General features: G+C 33.4%; 3 protein-coding genes across 3 annotated transcripts; 2 read left to right on the plus strand and 1 right to left on the minus strand.

Moving 5' to 3' along the window:
- The first annotated feature begins 1,671 nt into the window (after positions 1 to 1,671).
- On the plus strand, positions 1,672 to 7,722 carry LOC136202486 (TPR repeat-containing thioredoxin TDX). Its single transcript, XM_065993140.1, has 10 exons — positions 1,672 to 2,062; positions 2,154 to 2,187; positions 4,120 to 4,263; positions 4,363 to 4,450; positions 4,536 to 4,616; positions 4,747 to 4,811; positions 4,903 to 5,043; positions 5,120 to 5,233; positions 6,871 to 6,901; positions 7,187 to 7,722. The coding sequence occupies exons 1-10, from the start codon at positions 1,953 to 1,955 to the stop codon at positions 7,513 to 7,515; spliced, it is 1,137 nt and encodes a 378-aa protein (XP_065849212.1). The 5' UTR covers positions 1,672 to 1,952; the 3' UTR covers positions 7,516 to 7,722.
- Positions 7,723 to 9,482: 1,760 nt separating this feature from the next.
- On the minus strand, positions 9,483 to 14,440 carry LOC136202485 (ABC transporter G family member STR-like). Its single transcript, XM_065993139.1, has 4 exons — positions 13,922 to 14,440; positions 11,832 to 12,011; positions 11,445 to 11,713; positions 9,483 to 11,337 (listed from the first exon to the last, which is right to left on the minus strand). Exons 1-4 carry the CDS (start codon positions 14,282 to 14,284, stop codon positions 9,705 to 9,707), a joined length of 2,445 nt encoding a protein of 814 aa, XP_065849211.1. The 5' UTR covers positions 14,285 to 14,440; the 3' UTR covers positions 9,483 to 9,704.
- A 7,969-nt stretch (positions 14,441 to 22,409) lies between these two features.
- Positions 22,410 to 25,264, plus strand: LOC136202113 (non-specific lipid transfer protein GPI-anchored 3-like). Its single transcript, XM_065992591.1, has 3 exons — positions 22,410 to 23,109; positions 24,095 to 24,253; positions 24,369 to 25,264. The coding sequence occupies exons 1-3, from the start codon at positions 22,653 to 22,655 to the stop codon at positions 24,461 to 24,463; spliced, it is 711 nt and encodes a 236-aa protein (XP_065848663.1). The 5' UTR covers positions 22,410 to 22,652; the 3' UTR covers positions 24,464 to 25,264.
- The last annotated feature ends 1,482 nt before the right edge of the window (positions 25,265 to 26,746 follow it).

Consider the following 26,746-nt stretch of genomic DNA (forward strand, 5'->3'; position numbering starts at 1 on the left):
ATATTCTCAAAAGAAAACTTATAAAATTAAGGGTTTTTTTTGGAAGATATAAAATTAAGGGTTAATTTAAAAAAAACACATGGTTTCATGTTTTCATAGATCAGAAATTCTAAAATTCCATAAGTTTCTAGAATTTAAAATTCCAAAATTCTAGAATTTTCTGGAATTTCAGAGCTCTGAAATTTTTGAAATTTCAGATTTCTAAAATTTCAAAAATTCTGGAATTTCAAAAATTCTGGAATTCCAGAATCTGAAGAATTCTAGAATTTCAGAATCTGAAAAATTCTAGAATTTCAGAATCTGAAGAATTCTAGAATTCCAGAATCTGAAGAATTCTGAAATTCCAGAATCTGAAGAATTCCAAAATTTGGAAAATCTAGAATTTCAAAAATTCTAAAATTCCAGAATATGAAAATTCTGAAATTCCAGAATATGAAAATTCTGAAATTCTAGAATTCAAAAATTCTAGAATTTTAAAAATTCTGGAATTTCAGAAATTCTAAAATTCTAGAATTTCCAAAATTCTGAAATTTCAGAATCTGGAATTTCAAAAATTCAGAAATTCCAAATATTCTGAAATTTCAGAAATTTTGGAATTTTGAAAAATAATAGAATTCCAGAATCTGGAAATTCTAGAATTTCGAAAATTCTGAAATTCCAGAATATGAAAATTCTGGAATTTCAGAAATTCTAAAATTCTAGAATTTCCAAAATTCTAAAATTCTAAAATTTGGAAATTTCAGAAATTTTAGAATTTTGAAAAATTCTAGAATTCCAGAATCTGAAGAATTCTAGAATTTCAAAAATTCTGGAATTTCAAAAATTCAAAAATTTTGAAATTTCTGAAATTTCAAAATCTGAAATTTCAGAATCTGGAATATCAAAAATTCTGAAATTTCAAAAATTCAGAAATTCCGTAAATTCTGGAATTTTAAAAATTCTGGAATTTTAAAAATTCTGAAATTTTAAAAATTCTGGAATTTCAAAAATTCTGAAATTTTGAAAATTCTGGAATTTCAAAAATTCTTGATGATTTGGATGATTACTACATTGTTGTTTGATTTTATAGAAAATTACATTATTTGGACTAATAGTTTTTTACGTGTATGTTAATTGAAATTCAAATGAACAAATTTTTAATTAGATTTAGTTAAATGGGTTAAATGGGTCAACCCATATAACCCATTTAATAAATGGGTTGGGTCATTTTGACCTCTATACAAATAGGTTATTACAACCCATTTATTAAATGGGTTGGGTTGGGTCAACCCATTTATTAAATAGGTTGGGTCAATCTTTTTAGCCATTTTGACACCTCTAACTAAAATTCACTTAATATAATTATTTGCACTGTAGAAAGTTTCATCAAATTTTTCTAATAAAAATGATAAATATACTTATATATTAATTATTTATATATATTAAACTTCGATTGATTAACAATATTAATTGAACTTTAGAAATTAAAAATCATAATTGTAACTACTATCCATTATTTTTTAAATTAAAAACCGTATCATATTCCATAAATTTCAATTAAATTAATTTTTAATTCAATTTTCAACTTGATTTTTCGTTTTCTCCATTTTTCCGTTTTCAGATTTTTCTTTTTGCACCCCTAATATCTACACCTCCCCAGATATGTTAGGTGCAAAATTGGTTTTATCCCTGAATTTTATATTAGCTTTGAATTATATAAGGAAGCGGTCGAACCGGATTAAAAATGTGAGCCGGTGATAAACTGGTTTAGACCTTCCGTCTACGTTGATTCCTCCGATTCAACCCATCATCGCAGCTGAGTCAGCTCAGGAAGAATCGGATTCCAATTTATGGAAAGTCCCAGAACCAGTTCAAAAATCAATCTACACTAGGTGAAATTGATAAGAATTCTGCAAGTTTGAAGTGCTTTCCAGATTACAGAATCTAGTGAAAAAAGCCTCCACTTGAATTCAATGGATTCCACTAAAATTGCAGAGCTAAAGCACTTTGTCGAACAATGCAAGTCTAACCCTTCTATTCTCCACCAACCCTCTCTTTCCTTCTTCAAATCCTATCTTCACAGGTACTTTTTCCGATTTTCTTGACTCTACTTGGTCTCTGCTTTTCTTTTTTCTTTTTTGCCCTTGTATTAATTGAAAAAATCGCTTTCGCAGCTTGGGTGCTCGAATTCCATCTCAAACTAAATCGGTGAGGAATTATTTACTTGCAATTGTTGCTGTACTTCGTTAGTGATTTTAGGTTTCTGAAGATTGATTTTCTTTCTTCTTCGTTTATATCAGCTTTTGTGAGTTTCTACTATGAAAAATCAAAGTTTTAGAGGGATTGTGTTTACATAATTGAGTATTGTTTTAGTTTAAGGAACTTATCTTGTGATCATCTGCTTCAGAAATGGTTTAATTGGTACTAACATGCCAATTCTATTTAGTTGTAGTTTAAAATATTGGATTTGAAGACTAGTTTTTGGATTGATGTAATTCTGGGTGATAGATTTATGAAAGTTCAGCACTTTGCAACTTTAAGTAGATTGAACTATGATCCAGACTTAATTCTGGCATGTGATGAAGAGCAAAGAGACCCTAATACTCGATGCCTCTATTTTGTCATGGAACCCTTTAAACTAAAAGCTCAAGCTGATAATTAAGACCCAACCGTAGATCTTGTATTAATCTCTGATATATTTCTCCTCCTCAATCTGAACTTGGATAGTACAGGCTTGTTCAGATAGTGAGGTAATAATTTAAGAGGATTGCTTTTAGAGTTAGTTGCATATTTTACTTTTATCATCCTCTGAGGCGGGCGATGTCAGCCAAGCGTGTGCCTAGGTGCTGTTATAGGGGTTTTGAGGGTTTTTAGGGTTTTTTCAGCTTCTAATCAGAGCCTTAGGAAATCTTTAGGATTAAGGGCTTAGATTAAATGAGAAAGAGAAAGGAAAAGATGATGATGTGATTGATAACCTTGAAGGAGAATATGATGATGGAGGATATAATGGTGACTTTGATGATGAATAGGGACTCTAAAGACTAAAGAGTTTAATAGTCTTGCTTGAGGAAATGTTTATAATTCTATTAGTTGATGTCATGGAACCGATTGAACTAACCACTTGACCACACTGGCTCTGATACCATGTCATGGAACCGATTGAACTAAAAGCTCAAGCTGATAATTAATGGTCTACTTCATATTAATAGCTGACAGTTAATAACTTAGGTGGTGTTTGATAGAACTTAAAATTAAGTGCTAAAAAAATAAGTACCGAAAAGCATGTTAAACTAAAAGAGACTCTGAGAGAGTGTCCAAGTTTCTATTAAAAGTCAACTACCCACTATATTTTGGAAGCGTTGTATTTACCCTCCGTACTTGCTTAAAATGACCTATTGACCTCCCGAAGTCCATGTGGCAGAGCAAGAGGAGAGTTTGATCAAGTTTCACTTTAAGCAATGGAACTATTGAAACAATACCATTTATTCTCGTAATATATCAGCTGATCATAGGCTAGATCTGATCGACTTTGGGTCGCACTTATCCCATCAAACAATAGTCCTCCAAATTGGCATGCTTCATCATGAATAGCAGATGCTCAAGAAAATCATCATACAACTGAAACAAAAATCTGAAGTGTCTGTTTATTGCCAAAAACAAAATTATAGGAGAAGATTATATAGGAAATCGCATAAAGTTAGGATAATTGAGGTGATTAGTCCTTAATTCAATTCCCGGTCGAAGTGTCTAGAAATGTATGTCTTCCACTATAGCACATTGGCATTTCAATCTTCCATTTTTCCACTTAACCACACTGTCTCGTGAATTAAATTTTCGTTAAGGATTTCTTTTGTGTCACTTTATCCTTAATAAGTTCTGTGGCTTTGGTTTACTTATGTTCCTTTCTAAGAAGCTTGGGTCATATCGTAAACGGACTGTTTTTATTTACTTTTTCAAATTGACATTTCTGGTTTATGAATTGTGAGTATCTAAGTTCTATAGGGTATCATTGTATCTTCTTTAAGAGGTGAAGAATTCAAGACCTGGTTATAAAGACCAGTGTTTTAAGCCTGGTCCGTCTTTGCCTTTTAATTTGACCATTAGTACGTATAATGCTGATATTTGGGATTTTCATGGCAGGAGGAAGCTGATATTGACATGTCCAAATCAAATGAACATTTTGAAGATAAAAGACAAAGTGAAGAGGGCGATGACATAATTGAGTCCGACATTGAGTTCGATGATAGTGATGTTGTGAAACCTGACAATGATCCACCACAAAAGGTCAAAAAATTGGAATCATGATATTTGCTTTTGTTGGTTGAAAGGCGTAAATGATACTCGTATCTTGGTTAAGTCCATAATGTATTTTCTCAATTGCAGATGGGAAATCCTGCAATTGAAGTTACGGAAGAACAGAGGGATGCTGCTCAAGCAGAAAAATTAAAAGCTATGGATGCAATGTCAGAAGGTTTGTTACTTATCTGTCCAGTAATGTTTTTAACTGAGATTCTTGCCATGTTTTTTTTTTTCATTTTCTTTTGGGGTTTTTCAAGGTAAGCTGGATGAAGCCATAGATCATCTAACAGAAGCTATCATGTTGAATCCCAGTTCAGCGATATTATATGCAACTAGAGGTAAGTAGCTTTCGTTTAATTTCAAATGTTCTCTTGATGTCATTATTAATTTCAATTTTTTATTAAATGTCTGGCGAAACGGCATTCTTTTTTCCATTCTACTGATTTTGTTTAATCTCCTTGTTTCCAGCTAGTGTCTTTATTAAACTGAAGAAACCGAATGCTGCAATACGCGATGCTTATGCTGCTCTTGAGGTTAGTATGGGGCAACATGCTGTCTTTTCACTAGCTATGGTTCATGAATCTTTATTTGATAAATATAATAAGTTAATTGCGTATGTTCTAGATAAACCCAGACTCTGCCAAAGGATATAAAATTCGAGGAATGGCAAGGGCTATGTTGGGGCAATGGGAGGAGGCGGCTAGCGATCTGCATGTAGCTTCGAAGTTGGATTTTGATGAAGAAATTGGTTCGGTGTTAAAAAAGGTAACTTGGGTTTCGTTATTAGGTGGAGTGGTGTTACAATTGTTTTTCCACCATCAGTTTAAATTGCAATCAACAGGTTGAACCTAATGCACACAAAATACAAGAGCATCGTAGAAAATATGAACGCTTGCGGAAGGAAAGGGAGCTTAAAAGAGCTGAGCGTGAGAAACAACGGCAAGCCGAGGCCCGAGTAAGTAGTTTTCTTATTATTTTTCACCCTGAGTTTAATAGAGCATCTGCACTTTGCACTTTTTATGACAAATTAGGATTGTTATTTTCACTGAAATGATTCGCATGAGTACATAGAGCAATTGACTTGCCAGAAGACAAACAGTGAAAGCAAAAATGGGCAGTGACAGCATATTGTTGCCAACCATTTTCACACGAGTTTACTCAACTTTTCGGAACTAGATTATCAAGTTTTCTTCACATCATTTGGAAAATAAGATAATAAGTCAATCGAATTTTTATTTTGATCATAGTCGCTGACCATAGGTTAAACACTAGAAGTGTCAATTCTGCTGAAATATTAGTTTAGATGGTGCAGTTTCACTGATTTTGTCCGTTTTGGCTCAAATCCAACTTCTTGGGTCTCCGGCTTCAAAACACGTGTACATGTATTGGAAACACACCTTAATAATATACCCAAGTAACTGGTCTCCACTTCCGATGTGGGATTCAATTCATTCCAGCCCCCATCGCCATCCCTTAGGGCTCCTTGCACAGTTCTTCTACCTCGGTTTCATACACTCCAAACTGGATCATTACATGGTCGATATTAAATCAAGTTTCACAAGAAACAATTATATTTGTAGGCAACCTTTGAACACCTTGGCTATTAAGGTTACATTGGGCCGAAAACCTGATTGATACGCTGATCAGACTTTGTTGACTCAATTGAAAAATACTCGACCTTCTTCTTACTACATTTACGATTTACTGGGAATCTACCTTTAACTTTCCCCAAATATGTTATGTTCTCTTGCTCAAAAGAACTCCTTCAGACATTGCAGTACAAGCTACAAACTCATCATTTCATTTATCTTTTTATGTAAAACATGAAAAAAGCTGTTAGTTTGGAATAATGAAATGGAGAAGAGTAGCACTATCAATAAAATTGATGTGAATACATGAGTTTGATTTTTAATGTGGGAGTGGAAAGAGAACAATGATAAATTGGTTTGCCTAATTAACTTTGAATTTTAACCAACCGCTAGTGCTATACTAAACATTGTGGTGTTCGTAGCACCGACTTCATCTTCATTCGGCATCCTAATTTCCTCGGTTTTGATATATTATACTTTTTTTAAGGCATAAAGATTATTTGCCCATGTGGAATCCAAAATTTTGTCATCTATTTTGTAACATTTACCCTTGTGGTATTCCCATATGTGACATTTGACCCATTTTTGATGAAAATTTATCCGATTTGCTAATTTACATGACACAACTTTTAACACGTGTCATGTATACCAGCCAATTGTTTTAATTATTTTTTTCCAAATAGACTTTACAAGTGGATAAATAAGAAAAAAATTAATTACTTATTTTATCCCCATATCAAGTCTATATGGGAAAAAAAAAAATTAAAACAATTGGTACACCTCACGAGTTAAAAATGTGTCATGCAAAAAATTTAACTAATTGGATAATTTTTTATCAAAAATGGGTCAAATGTCACCTATGGGAATTCCTCGGGGCCAAATTTTGCCAAATAATACCACAGGAGGAAAAATGACAATTTTGGACACAACAGCGGCTTTTTTGAATAGAGTGTGAATGTATGCTATGCTGAAGTGTTCTTACATTTTTTTTTTCTTTGTGCAGGCTCAGGAAGTTTTGTCAGCTTTGAAGGAAGGTATTGATTTCTGCTTTGAAGGAAAATAATTTAGGAGATTTAATGCGATGCTATCGGTGCATATTGGTTTGCTTCTGAAAATGCATTTTATTTTACAAAATGAGTTTCCAAATATCTTAAATTATAGAATCATGACCCGAAACATAACAAGTTTTTGAGATTTTAGTTTTCGAGCTTAAAAATCAAAGATTTCGTGCAACACCAAGTGATGGAACAGCTTAGAGAGCAACTGAAATGATCCAAATGTTTAGTAATTATCTCATTATGCTTTTGTTATCGACACAGGGCAAGTACTAGGCGTACATTCTTCCAGCGAACTGGAAACTAAACTGAACGCTGCTACAAAAACATCTCGCATTGCAATCTTGTATTTTACAGCAACATGGTGCGGGCCTTGCCGTTTCATTTCTCCTCTTTTTACAAGCTTGGCTGAGAAGTACCCGAAAGCAGTGTTCTTGAAAGCGGATATAGACGAGGCAAAGGATGTAGCTGCTAAATGGAATATAAGCAGTGTTCCTAGCTTCTTCTTTATAAAGAACGGTAAGGAGATCGACAAAGTAGTTGGAGCTGATAAAACTGGCCTTGAAAAGAAGGTTGCACAATATGCAGGCTAGTTCTGAACTAATCTTCTCATTATGAAACTTTTATCAGGTACTTTTCTATTTTCTTAGCTTCTGTGCTAAAAAATAATGGAGATGTGTGAAAATTTGAGAGTCAATTGCAAAATAAAATAAGTTAGCTGAAATCAATGAAAGAATGTAAAATTCAATTCTAGATGTTACAGTGACTCTTTTATCTATATGGAGCTCTTAATTTATTTATTCCTTCGATAAATCATCAAACAACTCATTGAATTAAAAAGGAAAACAAAAAACAAAAAACATCGTCTTTCATTTTTTGGTTCATTAAGTCTTTGATCTTTTATTCAAATATATTAACTTTCTGATCTTTTGTACGATCCTACCTTAATTCCAATCATGTATAACTTATTAATCCTAACTTATATAACCACTTTAAGATATTTTTTTAAAGAAACATCGTTCTTGTTTTCTACTATCAAATTGCTTCTAGTATATGGTGGAACAAATAATCATTGAAGCGAAAAATGTGTTAAAATAAATATAATATCCAGTTGGATATAAAATAGATATTTCCATAAACGGCTGACTTATATTCATGAGAAGAAAAAATATGGCAAAACTTCTGCTACGAATAGGTTCACGTAAGAATACAAGTAAAATATCAAAAGGAGTTATTTATGTTCAACCAAGTTTCAGTGATACTATTGTGATCGTTACAGTTGTATTGTGATCGTTACAGTTGTATTGTGATCGTTACAGTTGTATGTGGATGATTAACTTATTTATTGGTCTATATAATACTGTTATGATTTTAAAATAATATGTGGACGATTAACTTATTGGTCTATATAATACCGTTATAATTTTAAAAGAATAAATTACATAAAAAACCAAACATTAAAACTAACTATAACTAATACATAAGTAAAGGGTGTACAAAAGGAAAACGAAAAAAAGATTAACATAGTTGTAAATAGGTTTTGTGGTATAAAAGTAAATAAAAACAAATTGAAAATAGGGACCCGGGTTGATTTCGTATGTTTGGAAAGAAATAGCAAGGCTGGATGGGATTAATGCACAACAACAAAAAAAAAAAAAAAAAAAAACAGGTGGAGAGAGGTTGGCGACTTCACAAAATGTCTGGAATTCATTTAATATATCAATGTTATAGATAAAATTGCTCTTAGTTGCTACTGTTAATATATCAATGTTATAGATAAAATTGCTCTTAGTTGCTACTGTTATGGGTAAAATTACAGAACTTTAAACGTTAGTGATAAAATTACTCACAACTATAAGCGTTATAGGGTATTTTTGCACCTTATCTCTATTCAATCTCATTAACCAAATTGTAATAATGCTGATTTTGTTCACAAATTTCTCTATTCTAAGCGTGAATTCAGAATGTCAAACAACAAACCTATCTAGTTAAACTGAAGTTATGTTATTAACTCGAACTGCGTAATCAAATTATTTAATAAAAAAGAACTATGAAATTATGCAGTAAGTCTTTATTTATTTATTGAATTATGTTAATCTTATTAGGAAACTTTCTACACTAGTCTCGAATCAATCTCCAATATGCTTCGGACATAGTAGAAATTTTTGTCCCGTAATAAATTTGTATCCTCAATTTCAAGACAAATCATAAATCTTGAATTCTTGGTCTCATTCTCTCCGGATGACTAGAAATTCTACAATGGTGTGTGACCAATCGGATTTGGACTACTCATATGCTACTGACATGTCAATATCTAAATGGTCCATTGCTACTTTGATCTCAGACCATTATAGAAATTTTCCATGTTGTGATTGCGTAATGTCGCTTCAACTAAAAATGATACATGATTTAAAAGACAATATATTTGATATTGTGTGGCCGTTTTGTAGCTTCTTTTTTATTTTTTACTCCAAACAATAAATAAGAGTGTTCGATCAGCATTAAAAAAACAATTACTTATATCTATTTCAGAAGAAGAATCTATCAGAAAGCAACCACAAACAACAACAACAACGAGAATCGCAATTAAAAATTCCAACACAACCAAGCAAACAAAAACATATGTGCTTACTTTCCATTATTTATCCAATATTAATATGAATAAAAACAAAAACAAAAGAGGATTAATCTAAGCAAATATTCATTACAACCTCCAACAATGTCGGAGTTCATCCACAATTCATGAATAATCTCAAAAACACCAACTTTATCATAAATCAAATCATTTCCTCTGATTCTTAGAATAAAATCTAAGAACAAGATAGAAAAACAAACGATAAAGAACACCCCAAGCTAACAAAATCCCAACATCATACCATAAATTATCCATATCAATATCCATTGTATGCAGAATATCTTCCCCTACCAAAGGACATGTCGCGAAATCAACCGACGAATTATACACTTTACTATGCTCGAATTCCCCCAACGGACCAGGCGAAAGCTCCCCGAAACTCCCCGTATAACATTTTGTGCCTTTGAATTCATTAGACAACATTGCTTCGAAAGGGTATTTGATTGCCGAAATGTAATGTAGCCACCTCCAATAAATCGGGATCTTTGTCCGCTTCAAGAAGAACCCGCAAGTCAAGAAGAATAGAGCCGTTGTAGCTATCACAACCGCGTAACCTGTGATGTAACTCGGGACAAGCGCGCTCACGAGCATAACATAAGCATTTGTTGTTATCAAAGATGCATAGAGAATGATCCAGAAATGTAATAGGCTGCTTTTCAGGTGTAAAAGGAACTTTGTTATCGCGGCGAATGTGAGGCCTTGCACTGCGAAAAAGGGTAGGTAGACGAGGAGCGATGAGACGACGTATGAGGAGGCTCTATACGCGTTGTGAGATGTTTCACGGATGAAGATGAAACGTTCTTGGATGAATGTAGGGACGGCGTCATTTGATGAGAAGAAGATCAAGCAGACTGAGAAGATGTAGAAGTTTAAAAGCTTGTTGATTGATCTGAAGGTCGTGTCGCCAAGGTTGTTGAAGAGTGACGAGAGGATTAGTGCCATTACCGCTAAGACTATTTCTCTCGAGAGGAAAAGTTCGGGTGTCCGAACAATGTTGAGCGCTGTTCGCCACGAAAGAACTGCCACCTCTCGGAGAAACGGGTTGGCGAATTTCGAAACATTTGTTGGTTCATCAAGCGTTTCCTCTTCCTCTATATCAAACTCTTCATCGAATGAAACTGTATACGAATCAATCGAAGGACTAAAGACTTGTGGAGTTTTCGGTCTAGAAGGTACACGAATAGGCTGAGGCATCGGATATTGGCTTGAAACTTGACTTCGTGCTCCGGAAACCGGAGTTTTTGCGGGTGTTCTAGCCGGTGTCCATGTAGGTACTTGCCGTGGAGTTCCTTTGACACCATTGTAAACCCAAACTGAGAAGTCTTTGTAGAATTGAGAAGCTAACCGGGGTTGATACACGCCACTTTGCATACTCGGTGCTGCCATAACACTTCTTCGTTCGAGGGAATTATCGAAATCATCATCATCATCATCACCATCATCGAAACTATAACCACCAGATTGTCCCGAGGCTGCATGAGGTGTTCCAGTGATCGAGAACGCCTGGCTCCACAAGCTGATCTTAGATGCAGACGTGTTTGTATGAGGAGTTCGTGGAGTTCTCGGGGTCTTGGGGACGGGCGTTTTGGCTACTAGTTTCGGTTTTGTTCCGTCTTTTTGGTAAGCAACAAGAGGATCAAGTCCAACTGTGGATTCATCATACTCTTTTATCACATCAAGAAGATACTCCAAGCTGTTTTCGCCATCCGGAACTGGCCTACCGAATCCGCTGAGATGCGTAGGAAGAATAGCCGGTTTTCCCATATAAATCAGTCTACCCCTGCACACACATTTCGAGATCTTTAAGCCCCTGAACTTTACGTGTATTTTCTCATGAAATGTATCAAATTTATACATCGCGCGTTAAGTTTAAAGGTCCGAAATTACCTTGCGAGAACTATGATGCGGTCTAGTAACATTTGAATCCGAAAAGAAGGCTGGTGGATTGTCATTAAGACAATGCTACCGCCTCGAGCTATATCTTTCACCTTATCCACCACACTATAAGCGCTCGTAGAATCCAAACCGGAGGTTGGTTCATCGAGAAATAGCAAAGAGGGTTTGTGGATAATGTCGATACCTATCGACACTCTTCGCCGCTCTCCTCCTGATACGCCTCTTCTTCCTTCATCGCCTATATACGTGTGCGCTGCACTCTGCATTCAAGCCGCGATTACATTAACCGAAATGTTTTAAATAAGTTTTAATCATTCAATTCAACAGATAACAGTAAACAACAACAGGTGAACCAAACAGGTGAATAAAGTGTGGTACCGTTAAACCGAGTTGATCGAGCAACTCGTAGACTCGTTGTTGTTTCTCGGCCCTGGAAATGGAAGGAGAAAGTCTAACTTCAGCAGCAAACATGAAGGTCTCAAAAACAGTTAACATGGCGAAAAGTTGATCATCTTGCATCACATATGATGATATCATTTTCATGTAGCTTGTACTTACCTGCATCCACATAATCATATTTTACACACAATTAGGACCATATTTTTATGAAAATTCTAAAATGGTTCGAGTTCGGGGATCAATGATGTTACGTTAGTATTACTTTTGACGTGTCACTTTCTGAATGGTTCGGAATCAGTTGTTACGGATCATTGTAAATTTTTTATAAAAGAGACTTTTTGCAATGGTCTAGAATCAAATTCAAAAGGTGACACGTCAGTACTAGATTTCTTTTTTAAGGATACAACGAAGTAGATTGTAAGCTATATTTCGTCAAAAATAAATTTTAAATATTAATTTAGTTCACAATTTGATACTTTTAGTAACATTAGTTTGAAAATATTATTTTGAAAATTCTAAAATGGTTTGGGTTCGGGATCAATGATGTTACGTTAGTATTACTTTTGACATGTTACCTCCTAAATGGTCCAGAATCGGTTATTGCAGATCATTGTAGATTTTGTATAAAAGAAACTTTCCACAATGGTCTAAAATCAAATTCAGAAAGTGACACGTCAGCACTACGGGTGGTAAAAGACTTCTTTTGTAAGGATACAACAAACTAGATTGTAAGCTATATTAATGCTGGTAAAAGACTTCTTTTTTAAGGATACAACGAAGTAGATTGTAAGCTATGTTTCGTCTAAAATAAATTTTAAACATTAATTTAGTTCATAATTTGATATATTTTAGTAACATTAGTTTGAAAATAATGTGTTAAAATATGATTGGTGACTTTTTTGAAACATTTTCTAAAAATATCAAGTTAAAAGACAAATTAATATCTAATATGCCAAATTGAATGAACGAAGGTCGCGAAGGCCGTTGACCTTTCGACCCACTAGCAATATTTTGAATTTTATTAAAAATGAAGTTATTGTTTCAGTACTGTGACATGTCACCGTTTAAGTGATCCATGACCATTAAAATATGATGTTTTTTCAAGAAAATTCAAAACCATCGACTACCCACGTGGTGACACGGTAGTACCACTAATGATGTGTCATCTCCTGAATGATTCAGAATAAGATGGTTTCAAATCACGATAGAATTTTTCTCAGAAGAATTTTTTTTGCATTGATGTAGAACCATTCAGGTGATGACACATGATACTAGTGATGACGTGTCGTCTCTTAAATATTCCAAAGCCAGCTGATCTCGAACCGTAATAGAATTTCTCTTTAAGAAAATTTTCTACTGTAACTAAGATCATTCAGGTGGTAACACGTCAGCATCATTACAAACTCGTCATCCGAAAGAATTATTTGGATCACAATAGAATTTCTCGTTCGTATAACAAAATAAGTTAATTAAAGGCTTAATACATCACCAACTTCTTGAACTTGTCCATAAAAGTAGATTGGCTCCCTGAATTTTGTTAGTGTCTTACTGGCTCCCTAAATTTGTTTATTTCATATCACCAGCTCTCTAAACTTGTCCATAAAAATATAGGGTAAATAATTTATTAGTCCCCTTCTTTTTACCTAACATACTATTTAGTCTCCCTATTTTGAAAAACCCATTATAAAATTCATATCTTTTGTCAATATTAACCACTTGTCCTTCTGTCTAGTTTTTTTAGATTTTTAACCGAACATATCTTAACTTTTAGGACACTCATAGTACATACAAAACGGTCATGTTCGGTTAAAAATCTAAAAAAACTAGACAGAATGACCAAATGGTTAATAGTGACAAAAGATAGAGATCTGAACTAATAAATTATTTATCCAAAAATATATTAGCTCTCTGAACTTCGCAAATGCATTTTTATGGACAAGTTTAAAGAGCTAGTGATATCGAAATAAGCAATTTTAGACAGTCAATTTAGTTTTATGGACAAGTTGAGGAAGCCGGTGATGTATTAGTCCTTAATTAAAAGGGTAAAATTTGAACCAAACTGTACTAACCGCTTTTCCATCAATCCTAACAGAACCTTGAAGACTACCCTGAGCAATCCGGCCAGCCAAAGCATCAAGAAAAGTAGATTTTCCGGCACCACTAGGACCCATAATAGCCATAACTTCACCTCTCAAAGCCTGACCAGAAATATCATTAAGAAGATAAGCCTCTTTAGTGATCCAAACTCCATCTTTTTTCTGCTTCTTCTTCACACTATAACACACATTTTTGAACTCCAGACCATGTCCAGGGACCATTTTCCGGGCCGGTTCGAGCGGCACTGAACCTCTCTTGGCTGCTGCAACACTTTTATCCATGTCCAGTAGAGTCTCAAGACTCTTATTTGCTGTGTGTTTTGCCTTGGTTGCCATTGATGAAGGGTGATTTGGGTACCCTTTTGGCTTAACTTTTTGGGTTAGCCAAAAAGATTGGGTTTTTTTTAGGAGTAAAGATTTGGGGGTTTTTTTATGGTATTAAAGGATGGAGAAAAAAACAAAGTGATGAAGATGAAGACAGGGTTTTGATGGAAATGGAAATGGAATTTGGATGTTTTTGAAGTTGGAAAATGTCTTTTTCTCTTGTTTTTTCATTGTTTTTATCGTTAATTTGCTTTGATATTACCGGGTTTTGATTGTAATCACTATACTCTTCCATTTGATTTTGCAATTAACACAAATTTTGTTTTTTAAAGGAATACAAATAGATTTTTAATTACATATTTGAATGATAGTTTTTATAGAAATTAGGGATAAAATTAAATTGTCCGTATCAGTTTTAGGAAATTAGTGCAAATTTATATTAACGTATGAAATGGTAAATTTTATCCTTAACGTTTCTTAGAATGGGCTTAGATAAATTAGGAGCATGCGACAAAACTTAAAAGAAACAAATAAATATATTTTAAATAATTTCATCGTATTTCTCTTGCCTTTTCGGCTATAAAATTATTCATTAAAGTTTTATATTCAAGATGTTCTAACGTATTACTTTAAATAAATCAAATACATAATTCATTTAATTTGTTGTATGACATAGTTGATCTTAAATAAGACTTTAGGAACTTTAATTTGGAAAAACTTCTTTCGACAGTAGAATGTGACATGATGCATAAACTATATGATGTACTCTAAAGTTAATAATAGGTAGAATGTGTCCATTTTGGTCACTTTGCCCCCGAACGTGACGTAATGCGTCTCTTAGTTTTCCTCAATTGGAGAAGATTTTGACTAATAGGTTTTCGGTTGACTTTCCTTATGCAATGTGGCTTTTCCAATAAAAAAAAATACCCCTTCTTAGAGTATATCTTGTAATAGTCTCTCTAAACTCATACACTTTGAAATATCATCCCAAAATGTCATGTTGCAAATTTTTATAAAATAAAAAACCACCGTGTATATGGAAAGTCAACCTAAGGCGAGTGGTCATCACATGTCAATATCTTCTCCAATTCAAGAAAAACAATGGGTACATTATATTACTTTCAGGGAGTTGTGGTGGCTAATAGATTGTTCCTTAAGTTTGGGGGCAAAGTGACCAAAATAGACAACTCTAAAGGGCTCCATGTGGTTTAAGCCTCAATAATATTCTTTACCGAGTTTTTTTTTTTTTGTTGGTGACTAAATTCATGTGTTCGAAATGTTACCGACATATATCATCACCGACCACTTGAGTTGGTGACACGAGGTAGAAATAATTAATCACATATCACCGACAAATTTAATCAATGGATCGGTGGATGTGTAGGTGTTTTCTGACACAAATATTCCGACACAACATTTTCCGTCGGCTGATCCGTCGGTGATAGAGTTTTTTTTGTGGTGAAAAGTCTACAATCACGATTAGAAGCAAGTATATCTCATCTTATCAAGTAATAATCCGGTGAAGACTGTGTGTCAAATCCACAAGAGTTATTGTTTTTTTTTTTTTTGTGAAACAGAACAGAAACTTTTATTAACTCAGTAGCAGAGAATCTTTTACAATAGCGCTACCGATCCAACTCGGTGCAGTAAACGAACAAAAATCGTTAGCAATGGAACCAGCATGCCTAGCCATAGCGTGAGCAGCTTCGTTCGCTAAACGAGGGATAAAACTAACGGTAAACCCATGTGTGTTGATAGAACATCTCTACAATCCTGAACGATGCATCCAAATTCGGAAATATCCTCCTCAGCAGAAAGAATACTGTTAACGACCCCTTTGGTGTCCAACTCAAACTCTACTCGACTCCAACCCTCAACAGCCGCCCATCGAAGGCCCTTTCGAAGTGCCAGAATCTCTACCATCCTTGGTTCAATTATCCCGCAATGGTTGAACTACAACACGCCACAACAACACCCCGACTATCTCTCGTGACACATCCCAGCCCACATGAATTCAGTGAGCCAAAAACCGCCCCGTCAGTATTGCATTTCAGGGAATTGATCTCCGGGGGGCGCCAACGAACAGGCAGGTTAATGCAATTAACAGCCGCTGCACTTAAAAATCCCTAACAGTCCAGCCAGTCAGTGTAGAATTTTTGCACTTTCATCCAGCTCACCTCAGGAGCCTGCAGTTTGGAGTTCCAAACACATTCATTCCTCTGATTCCAGATGGTGTACAAAATTAAGTAAGTATTGTTCTAATAAGCTTCCTTAGTGTCTAGGCTAGCAAAAAGCTAATTGTAAATCTAAGTTAACACTACTCTTACTCCTATATTATTGCGAGACAGATTTGTAGCATACTTTTTTCCAACAAGTACAAACGAAATGGATTATGGTAAGATTGATTCACTAAGATGCATTCTAAACTTCTAACTTAGTTTTATGCAAGTAATTATACTTATCTAATTTTAATCCCGTCAACACCCTTCCAGCGCAAATCAACCTCTTTTCACCCCGTTAGGGAATGGTTGAACCTAATAACTCATAAACTAAGGATCCGTAAGTACTTATAGGGTTGTCAATCTTACAATTTCCAAAGATACTAACCCCGATGATGTCTCAAATATGAGTTTAGATTAAAGGAAAGATGATTTAGACACAATTAGATAAGGGAAAGCAAGAAACGAAAGATTTAACCAATATTGAGATCAAAATATGTATTGATATAATGTGCACATGAACATTCAAAAGGTAACAATCGTACTAACTAAGTTTATCCAAGCATTATAGGTCCTAAGAGAAGGGAGATATGCCCTTAGGGTGCGTTTGGTACGCTGTAATGTAATGTAATCAAGATTGTAATGTAATCAAGGTTGTAATGTAATGGAATGGAATAACCATTACATTACCATGTTTGGTTAGTAAAATTTTACAATTGATGTAATGTAATTACCATTACATTATCATTAGGGGTGTGCATCGGTGCAAAACCGAACCGAACCGAACCGAAAAAACTGAATACCAAAATGATCAAAATAATTCATACCAATACCGAACCGAGTAATAGGTAAAACCGAATTAAAACCGAATCAAAATATGCGGTTCGGTTCGGTTTAAACCGAACAAACCGAATTAAGTTAAAAATAACAAATAACAAATAAAAATCACTATATTTTCTCATTAAATTTACCTCAACAACAACAAAAATTGAAATATTTCCAAAATATATCTATATTGGGTTATTATCTCAACAATAATAAAAAAAATGAAACTTGTATAATCAAATATATGTGTATAGATATATATAAAAATGTAAAATATGTGTAATTCGGTGCGGTTCAGTTTTTTTACATTTTCTGTCAAACCTAAACGAACCGAATCGAATACCGAAATAAACTTAAAATTAAAATCGATGCCGAACCGAATTGTTAAAAAAACCGAACCGAAAAACTGAATTCACTCAGTTCGGTATGCGGTTTAAACCGAACCGATGCACACCCCTAATTATCATGTTTGTTTTGCTATGTATAATCATAAATTTCTATTTACTCTTATAAATATATATAACAATAGTAATAATCAAAAATTAATAATAATGTGATGTAAAAAATGGAGGAAATGAAAATGTTAGATTGAAGGAACTAGGAATACATATTGGAATGTAATGGGAATTCCTATTGATTTCTTTGGTAATCCTCATTACAAAACTTATTGAAGAAAATTAAAGTCATGGAATTCCCATTACATTCCAATAAAATTATAGAGTGCATCCAAACATAGTAATGGACTTTTGATGTAATGGGCATTCCATTACGAAGTCCATTACGTCTTACCAAACGTACCCTAAGGGTTTCCAAGTTAAGGTTAAAAAATGGTTAATAAGTCTCAAAGGGGTTTTCTAGAGGAAAAGCATATGTTAGGTAGGTAAAATTTACAGATCGGGCTATCCTAACAAGATTCTTCATCATCAAATGTCTAACTTCAAAGCATGTTGTCTTAATCTAGTATTAGGTGCAAACCTCATGACTTAAAGCTAATAAAAGTATATAAGAACTTAGAATGGACGCAACCTGTTTTATGGTGAGGTAGAAAAACATTTTATATTTCCATCGTCGGAAGTGAGCCCTCTCAACAGTTTGTTAATTTCCTAATGATATGTTCGGTGAAGCAAGACTCGTCTTCAAATTGTTGTGGAACAGTTAGAAGAAGAACAACAAGCCGAACACAAAAGGTATAGAATGAAGTCACTCTCTTTAAGACGTTCACGGCACTGCCTCAAATACATGCAAGTAAACTAGTAGTTGTTTACCTCTAGGATAAAATAGCTCAATCGAATAACTATAAATACAATTCTGATTTGCACAGTACAAAATTACTCAAATTGAACAGTCTTAAAAACTAATTGGTTTTTTGGAAAAGGAGAAAAGTAGTAATAAAAAAACAGGTTCTACTTGTTTTCAGACGTTGGATACAATTGTTTTATTTAAATCTGAGAAGAAAATTCACAGAGAAAAATCATGGGAGAAGCTGAGATCACGAACCACTTCAAAACTCTTTAAAAAAATATAAGCCTAATGCTCCTCCAGCCTCCTTAACTTGTTCAAAGTGGTTATTTTACCCCTCCAACTCATCGAATGTTTTATTTACCCCCTTAACTCCATAAAAAATGGTATTTCTCACCCTCTTAACTTATCCAAATTGGTCATTTACCCCTCCCCAACTCATCGAATGTCTTATTTACCCTCTTAACTCCATAAAAGTGGTATTTCTCATCCCTTATGATCTTATTTACTCCCTTAACTCTATAAAAGTGGTATTTTTCACATTTTTATAGTGCAAAATTAATAGGACTTATTCAAAAGAGTTTGAAAATATATTTTTTTAATATCAACTTTTTTATTTTGTTTTAATTTGATAATTATATTGATCCTTCATGTGTTTATTACAATAATATTGTATTACAATAATTTGATAATCAAAATTTAACTAGCCAAAAAAATTGAAAAGAGAATGAATGAATAAAAGATAAAAAAAAAAACATTAATATAAACAAGTTAAAGACATTATATGAAGGGATAAGGTATCAAAATATGTCTGTTGTTTTGGGAAAAGTATCAATTTAGGTTCCACGTACAAAATAGCACCAATATAGGTTTAACGTTTATATGTATCAATTTAGGTCTCGATAACGGATTGTAAGGGAAGAGAAATACCATTTTTGTGGAGTTAAGAGGGTAAATAGGATATTTTATGAGTTGTGGGGTAAATGGACAAGTTGAGGGGGTGAGAAATACCACTTTTATGGAGCTAAAGGAGTAAATAGAATATTCGATAAGTTTAAGGGGTAAAATGACTAATTTGGATAAGTTAAGGAGACTAGGAGAGTATTAGGCTAAAAATACATGTTAGATAAAATAAAATAATTAATATTTAAAAAATGTAATTTGCTCACACCCCCACACAATCGGGGTGGACGGATGGTAATTCGCGTATATGAGGTAATGTTAATGGAGAGATTGTTATATTACCATAATTTATTAACGATTGAATTGATATCTGAAATTCAATTTGAGTTGGAAAAAAATTCAATTTAGGTTAAATTGATTCATATTATCGACCTTAAAAGCAGGGGCGGAGCCAAGATTGAAACTTCGGAGGGCTCTATTGTACGTAAAAAAAATTCATACGATGATTCAAGAATTTGATTTGCAATAATTCACTAGTAATTGATTGAACTAAAATCTAAAAAATACCTAAACATCAACAATCCAATTCAATCAAAATCCCTAAATATCACTAATTCAACTCAATTCGTCAATTTTATTTAATCAAAATCCCTAAATATCACCAATTAAATACAATTCAATCCAATTTAATTCACCAATTCAATTTAATCAAGATCCTTAAAACCTTATCACATTATCAATTCAATTTAATGAAAACCCTTAAAATTTAACATATTATCAATTCAATTTAATCAAAATACCTAAATATCATAATTTAAATTAAAGTAAATAGAAATATCTAAATTATACCCTAAATTAGAAATAATTCAACCCTAAATTAGAAATCCCTAAATTAGATTCTCTAAATTCAACCATAAATTAGAAATTCCTAAATTAATTGCAATTACCAAGTAAACAACATATTAATAACCCCTAATTTAGAAATCATATACCTAAACCTAGAAATAAAATAAAGAATGAAAAATAAAAAACTTACTTGGAGAAAGTTGAAAGTTAAATTGAGTGAGATCTTTGTAAACTAAATCATCAACACAAAATCAACAAAAAAGAATCATAAAATCAACATAAAATGAGGGATTTAAATTGAAGCTTTTTATAAACTAAATCATCAACACAAAATCACAAAATCACAAAATCATCAACACAAAATTCACTTAATTAAACATAAAATCCACATCAAAGACTAAATTGAAGACAAAGAGAAAAGAAAGAAATGAAAAGTGGAGAAGAAGAGAAAAGAAAGAAAGGAAAAGGGAAGAAGAGATAAAAGAAAGAAATGAAAAGGGGAGGGGGTTGTTGCTGGTTCGATCCTTTAATTTAAAGGGATGGGTCGACGGGTGGGTAGGTGGGCTTTTTTTTTAATTCATTAAAGTCCAAAATAATGTCGTTTCATTAAAGTCCAAAACGATGTCGTTTTGGACTTTAATAAATTAAAAAAAAAATTATGTTGAAGAAGAGGGGCTCGCCCCTCTTCTTCAACCTCTGCCATGGCCGGAGAAACAGGGGAACCAGGGGCGGAAAACACCCCTGGTGGTGTTTTCCGGCGGGCCGGAGGGTCGGGAGACCCTCCCCTACCCCCTGGCTCCGCCCCTGCTTAAAAGTGATTTTTACTCTTAATTCTAAAAATACATGACCATAACTTTTTAATTTATTCATCAATAACGTTCACATGGACTTTAATGACCAAATAAATTTGATCATTCGCTCAGGTTAGCTATGAACGATGTTGCTTATGGGCTATGGTCATTTGGAGTCTATGGTGGGGCAAAAATCAAAGAGTTTGGCATGTTGTCAGTGTCTGTGCAAGGGATGTTTTAAGTCGAGCTGTGGTGTGTTTGCAGGATTGGTGAGATGCGCAAGCTCGGCCGAGTAATGTCTGTAAAAGTAATGTTTTTGAGAGAGAAGATGATATTGTCCGGCGCTGGTCTAGACCAACTTCAGGGCAGCTTAAGGTTCGCGTCTGTAGTGCCTGGTTCGAGTTTTCTAGGAATTGGGGTTGTGTTGAGAGATAGCGATGGTTTATTCCGTGGTGCTTTTGCACGGAAGTTTCCTGGTTTATTTCAACCACGAGAGGGCGAAGCTGTGGGAATTCGAGAGGCTTTAAGTTGGATTAAAGGAAAGGGATTGGATGGGGTTGTAGGGGAGTCAGATGCATCTAATGTGGTAACACATATTTATGAACCAAGTTTCAGATCTGCTTATGGTACTATTATCAACGATTGCAAATGGTTTTTGAATGCTTTCTCTAAAGTTAGAGTTAGCTTTGTTGGGCGTTCAACGAATGTCGTTGCTCATGAGCTTGCTAGAGTAGCGCTTTCTTTGTCTGATGCCATAGAGTGGACAAATAGTCCACCTTCCTTTATTTGTAATGCTTTATTTACTAATTCAATTTAATATATTCTTTTTTGGCTTAAAAAAAATCTAAACTTTAGGATGTTTTGAATCTAATAGTAAATGACTAAATTCTACATGGTCATTAAGATTCACAGTGATTATAATCTATGTGATCAAAACCGTATCCATATGTTAGTATTTAATGTTTTGTTTAAAATGCTATTTTTTAATTCAAATTTTTTGCTTTTTAAATTGCTAAATTATACAGCAATATATTCTTCTATCTTTTATAAACTTATCTCTTGACCCTTGATTATCAGCTTCACATAATGTTTGTTGTGCCATTATTTTTAATCTTTTTCTGAATGATTAAAATTACCTATATTTAACCATTTTCTGAATGAAGTATTTATTAACCATAGAATTTACCTATATTTATATATTAAAAAATCAATTATAAAACATTTTTTTACTATTTTCTTTAAATAAAAGTCTTATTTTGAATAATTAATATAACTATAATTACATTAACAGAAAATTTCTTAAAATATCATAAAAGAAACCATAAAATTTCAGAAAACCATGAATTGGAGAAGAAATAGTAAAACATTCAATCTATAATTAGAAAACCCTAAACTACAAAACCCCCTTTCTTCCCAAACACAAAAAATTATCAGAGAAGAAAAGAAAAACCCAATAAAATCTATTTTCTTTTCTTCTCTTATCATCCACATCTTCATCATATTCATAAATCATATCATCAAATCATCATCAAAACATATAAAAAAAAAAACCAAATCATGAACTTCAATTTTATAATTTCCATCACACTAGTTTTATTCTCAATATCATCTATATCATTACCTCTTTCATCTTCCCAAGATGTTGATGCATTAACACAGCAGTACGGCGGTTTGATCTCCCAAAGTCTCGGCGCTGTTACGGATGCCGCGAAGAAAAGCGGCGATGGCGGATCTGGAGGTCTCCAAAACCTAATCCAAACGGCGGCGAGCGGAAAGGCAAAATGTGTGAAGCAATTGCTGCCGTGCCAGCAGTATTTTAAATCTTCCAAGACTAATACGGATGTGCCGGAATCATGCTGTGAGCCGTTGAAAGCCGTGGTGGAAGACGATATTGATTGCCTCTGTGGCGTAGTTAAGAGTGCAGAGCTTTTGAAAACTATCAATGTTACTTTGGATGATGCTTTTAATGTGGCCAAGACTTGCGGTTCTGATCCCGATATCTCCGTTTGCGACGGTGCGTTTTTTTAAATGTTTTCGTAGTTATTAGATCAGATTAATCGGTTCGAGTATGCTCCCGGATGATACTGCTCCGGGAATGTAATCATTTATACTAATGTGGCGATATCTGAATCCAAAACTAATCTAGTCCAAAAACGGAGTAGAAATTTTATCTATTATCATTTAGTACATGCGTTAGGTTTCAAACTCGAAATCTCTAATTTAAATGATATGAAATCAATTAATTTAATCGGATTCATTTATATTTTTTTACTAAAATTCTACAGTGATTCGAGATTAATTTATCGTAACTATACTAGATCATTAAGAAAAAAATTATTTTGAATCATTAAATTTTCAAGGAATCATAACATTTGAAGGATAATTTCTTTTTATATGTTTTTCTTCTAAATTGTCTTTTTAAATGTTTATGAGTATTTATTTCGATAAATCCTCAAATTACATAAAATCCATTTATAAATTTTAAAATTTCTTTGTTTGATTTCTTATTGAAATCTTTACATTCCATCCTATGGAATTAATTGTAATCAAATCAAATTCTATCAAAATGAATGGAATTTAAAAACAAATTATGGGTTAAAAGTTTTTTAATTTTGAAAATAAAAATCCTATTAATTTCATTTTATCTCTCAATTTTAATATTCAGCTTTGTTTGTTTCGTGCCTTTTTGTCTCGGATGCCTCTTTTCTCACGAATGATACATTCTTACACGATATGATTTACAAAAACAACTCGGCTAACACGATACAACTAGCACAATTATCATAACACACCTTAAATCCACCTAGTGATTATATCCACAAAGTATAAATTATTCAAAAATATATATGTTATTTGTGATATAAAATAATTTTTAATATTAATAATTATAAAAAAAAATGCAAAATTGAACTTGACATGTTTTGAAATAATTTTTTATTTATCTTTATTAAACATATCAAAAGATAATTAAAATTGATTTTTTTATTTTTTGTGAACAGATAATTCACCATCACCAGCACCTGGACCAGCAATGGAGCTAGATCCTCTAACAGAGCCCAAATCAACAGGCCCAGCACTAGATAGCCCAGCGCTAGAAAGCCCAGCACTAGCAAGCCCAGTAACTGCAAACTCACCTGCTCCATCAGCAGCTACTACAGGTGAGTTTTTTTATTTTTAATTTAATTAATTATGCTTTTATATATATATTTATTATATAATTTTTAAATATTTATTTGAAACCTAACTTTATGTTCATTTTTAAATATTTTTCAGCTGCTGATGAAAGTGGAGGGCTTAGAATGTATAGTATGGAGAAGTCAAATATTATTGTATTTGTCTTGACATTTATGTTAATAGCATTTTTTTAAGTTAAGTTAAAAGTAAATCAATGGATTAACAACATAAAGGGAATGATAATTTAATTATATATAGAAGATTCTTTTGTTTTTTATTCCTTTTAATTTTTGGAAATTTTTGATGTAGAAAAATCAGAAATGCTAGTTTTTTTTTGTCTAACAACATTTATTTACATTATTTATTGCTAATACCTACGCAATTATATTAACTTTTCTAACTAATGAAATAAAAAATGTATACCATTTCAATGAACAAAAAGAAAGTTGCGAGGATCTAATTATAAATTATCCATAAACCAACAAAATAACCTATTAATATGAAAATGAACATATTTTCATTGGAAAACTCTTGTAAATTATAAATATCCAATTTTTCAGAGATTTGTGAAGAACATTTAGGTTTAGGTCGACCTAATCCAAAGGATATTTTTCGATTCGAGATTCATGAATCGCATTCAGATAGATCTTTCCTAGAACTCAATTTCAAAATCTAACTTAAACAACTTAATCCTTTAAGGACTCAAACCAACCTTATCCGATTTGAGATTCGTGAGACATTCAGGTAGATCTCTCCTGAAACTCAAATTCAAAATCTAAATTAAATGACTTAATCCTTTAGAGAAAAAAATACATGATGAAGGAAATTATAATTACTATATAAACTTTAAGATTAATATTTTACATATCAATCTATTTAGAAAAACACTAATAAATAATTAGGCAACAATAACCATATAAAAATTATTATCGGTAAAACAAAATCAATTTATAATGGATTTAATTTCTAGATTAATTTTTTTATGGATCTGCATTTACACTATTTATTATTTATTTCTCCGCCATCATCTTAATCTCTAGAAAATAACTCAATAATCACTAATTTCCAAACAAAAATAAGAAAATTAGATCGGAATAATAAGAAAGTGTAGGAGTATCTGAATTCAAAAGGCCACAGAGATAACAAGGGGCAAATTGCAAGCATATAGTACTCCCATTTCATAGAAATTTAATTTTGGCAACTAAAAGGACTGATTCGCAATTAATTTTGCGATACAGTGACGAATTGCCTTTTATTTATAAACCGAAGAAAAACAAAAAGATCTGAATAAAGAAAACAGAATGAATATTCATGCTTATAGTTCTTCACCTGAAGAATCGGATACTTGAAAGAGAAAGGGAGAGACGAGAGGCGCTGATAGTGATGAAGGAAGGAGAAAAGGGTTTTAGTGTTTATATAGAGAAAAGAAGAATGTTTTAAACCCTAATTTGAAGTTTCTTCTATTTTTGGGACTTTTTCTTTTTTAGCCCAATTCTTGTTGGGCTTCATTTGAAGGCCCAGAAAAGGGAATGCCCATTCAAAATAAATTTAGATCGCCAACCTTTTGTGGGAGTATTTTAACTAGGGAAATTTACGCTAGAAATTCATCTTTTAAAAAGGTGTTGTTAAACATAGCCTCAATTTCCCACCTCTAGCCCCGTGAAAGGATGAAAATGCCATTTGAGGCTTTAAGGTAGGAAATAGGGGAAAATTTTCTCTCCCGGCACGCGGGCGTGAGGTAATCACGCCCCACCACAGGCTGAGGCGTGAGGCTATCACGTCCGCACCTACGGTGAGGCGTGATACCCTCACGCCCGCGTGAATACCTCCTCGAAAAAGTTGGTTGTTGATGATTGTGATTAACTCGAATTAACCTTTTAGAAATAAAAATTACGGCATTTTAACTCGGATTACCCTTTAACAAATAAAATATAACAACATAAATATTAAAATAAATTAATAAACATAAAAGAGTACATATAATATCAAAAGTATTAAAATGTAATAAGTTCTAATAAAATAATTTAGTTCGTCCGAAGCCACGCGTCCATAAACTCATCCATCTCCCTCCTAATGAGTGGAGCGTCATCGTCAGATCGGTGGGTAGCCGCTCGTTGGGTGATACGCCACAATCAACTGGGATCCTGTGAGGCAGTCTATGCGGTCGGAACACCGGAAAATACTCGTAGATCCACGCCTGTAGTAGGGTCAAACATCCGCATATACCATAACAGTCTCCTCTCCTCGCTATCCCTAGCTGCCGATATAACGTGGCAAGTGCAGCAGACCCCCATGAAAGTACAACCGCCCCTCTGACGTCGTCGTGAACCTCAGCAAGATGGGTCGGTCTAATCCTATCGCCACTCTTGTCAACAAACAAAGTGGATCCGAGCATAAGCCACATCCATACTGTGGCCCGAATCGCGTCATCCCTACCATCGCTGGTAAGTCTGTGTACAGCATCGACAAATACACCT

The sequence above is a fragment of the Euphorbia lathyris genome, chromosome 8 (assembly GCF_963576675.1).
Source record: "Euphorbia lathyris chromosome 8, ddEupLath1.1, whole genome shotgun sequence".
Taxonomy (NCBI): Eukaryota; Viridiplantae; Streptophyta; class Magnoliopsida; order Malpighiales; family Euphorbiaceae; genus Euphorbia; species Euphorbia lathyris.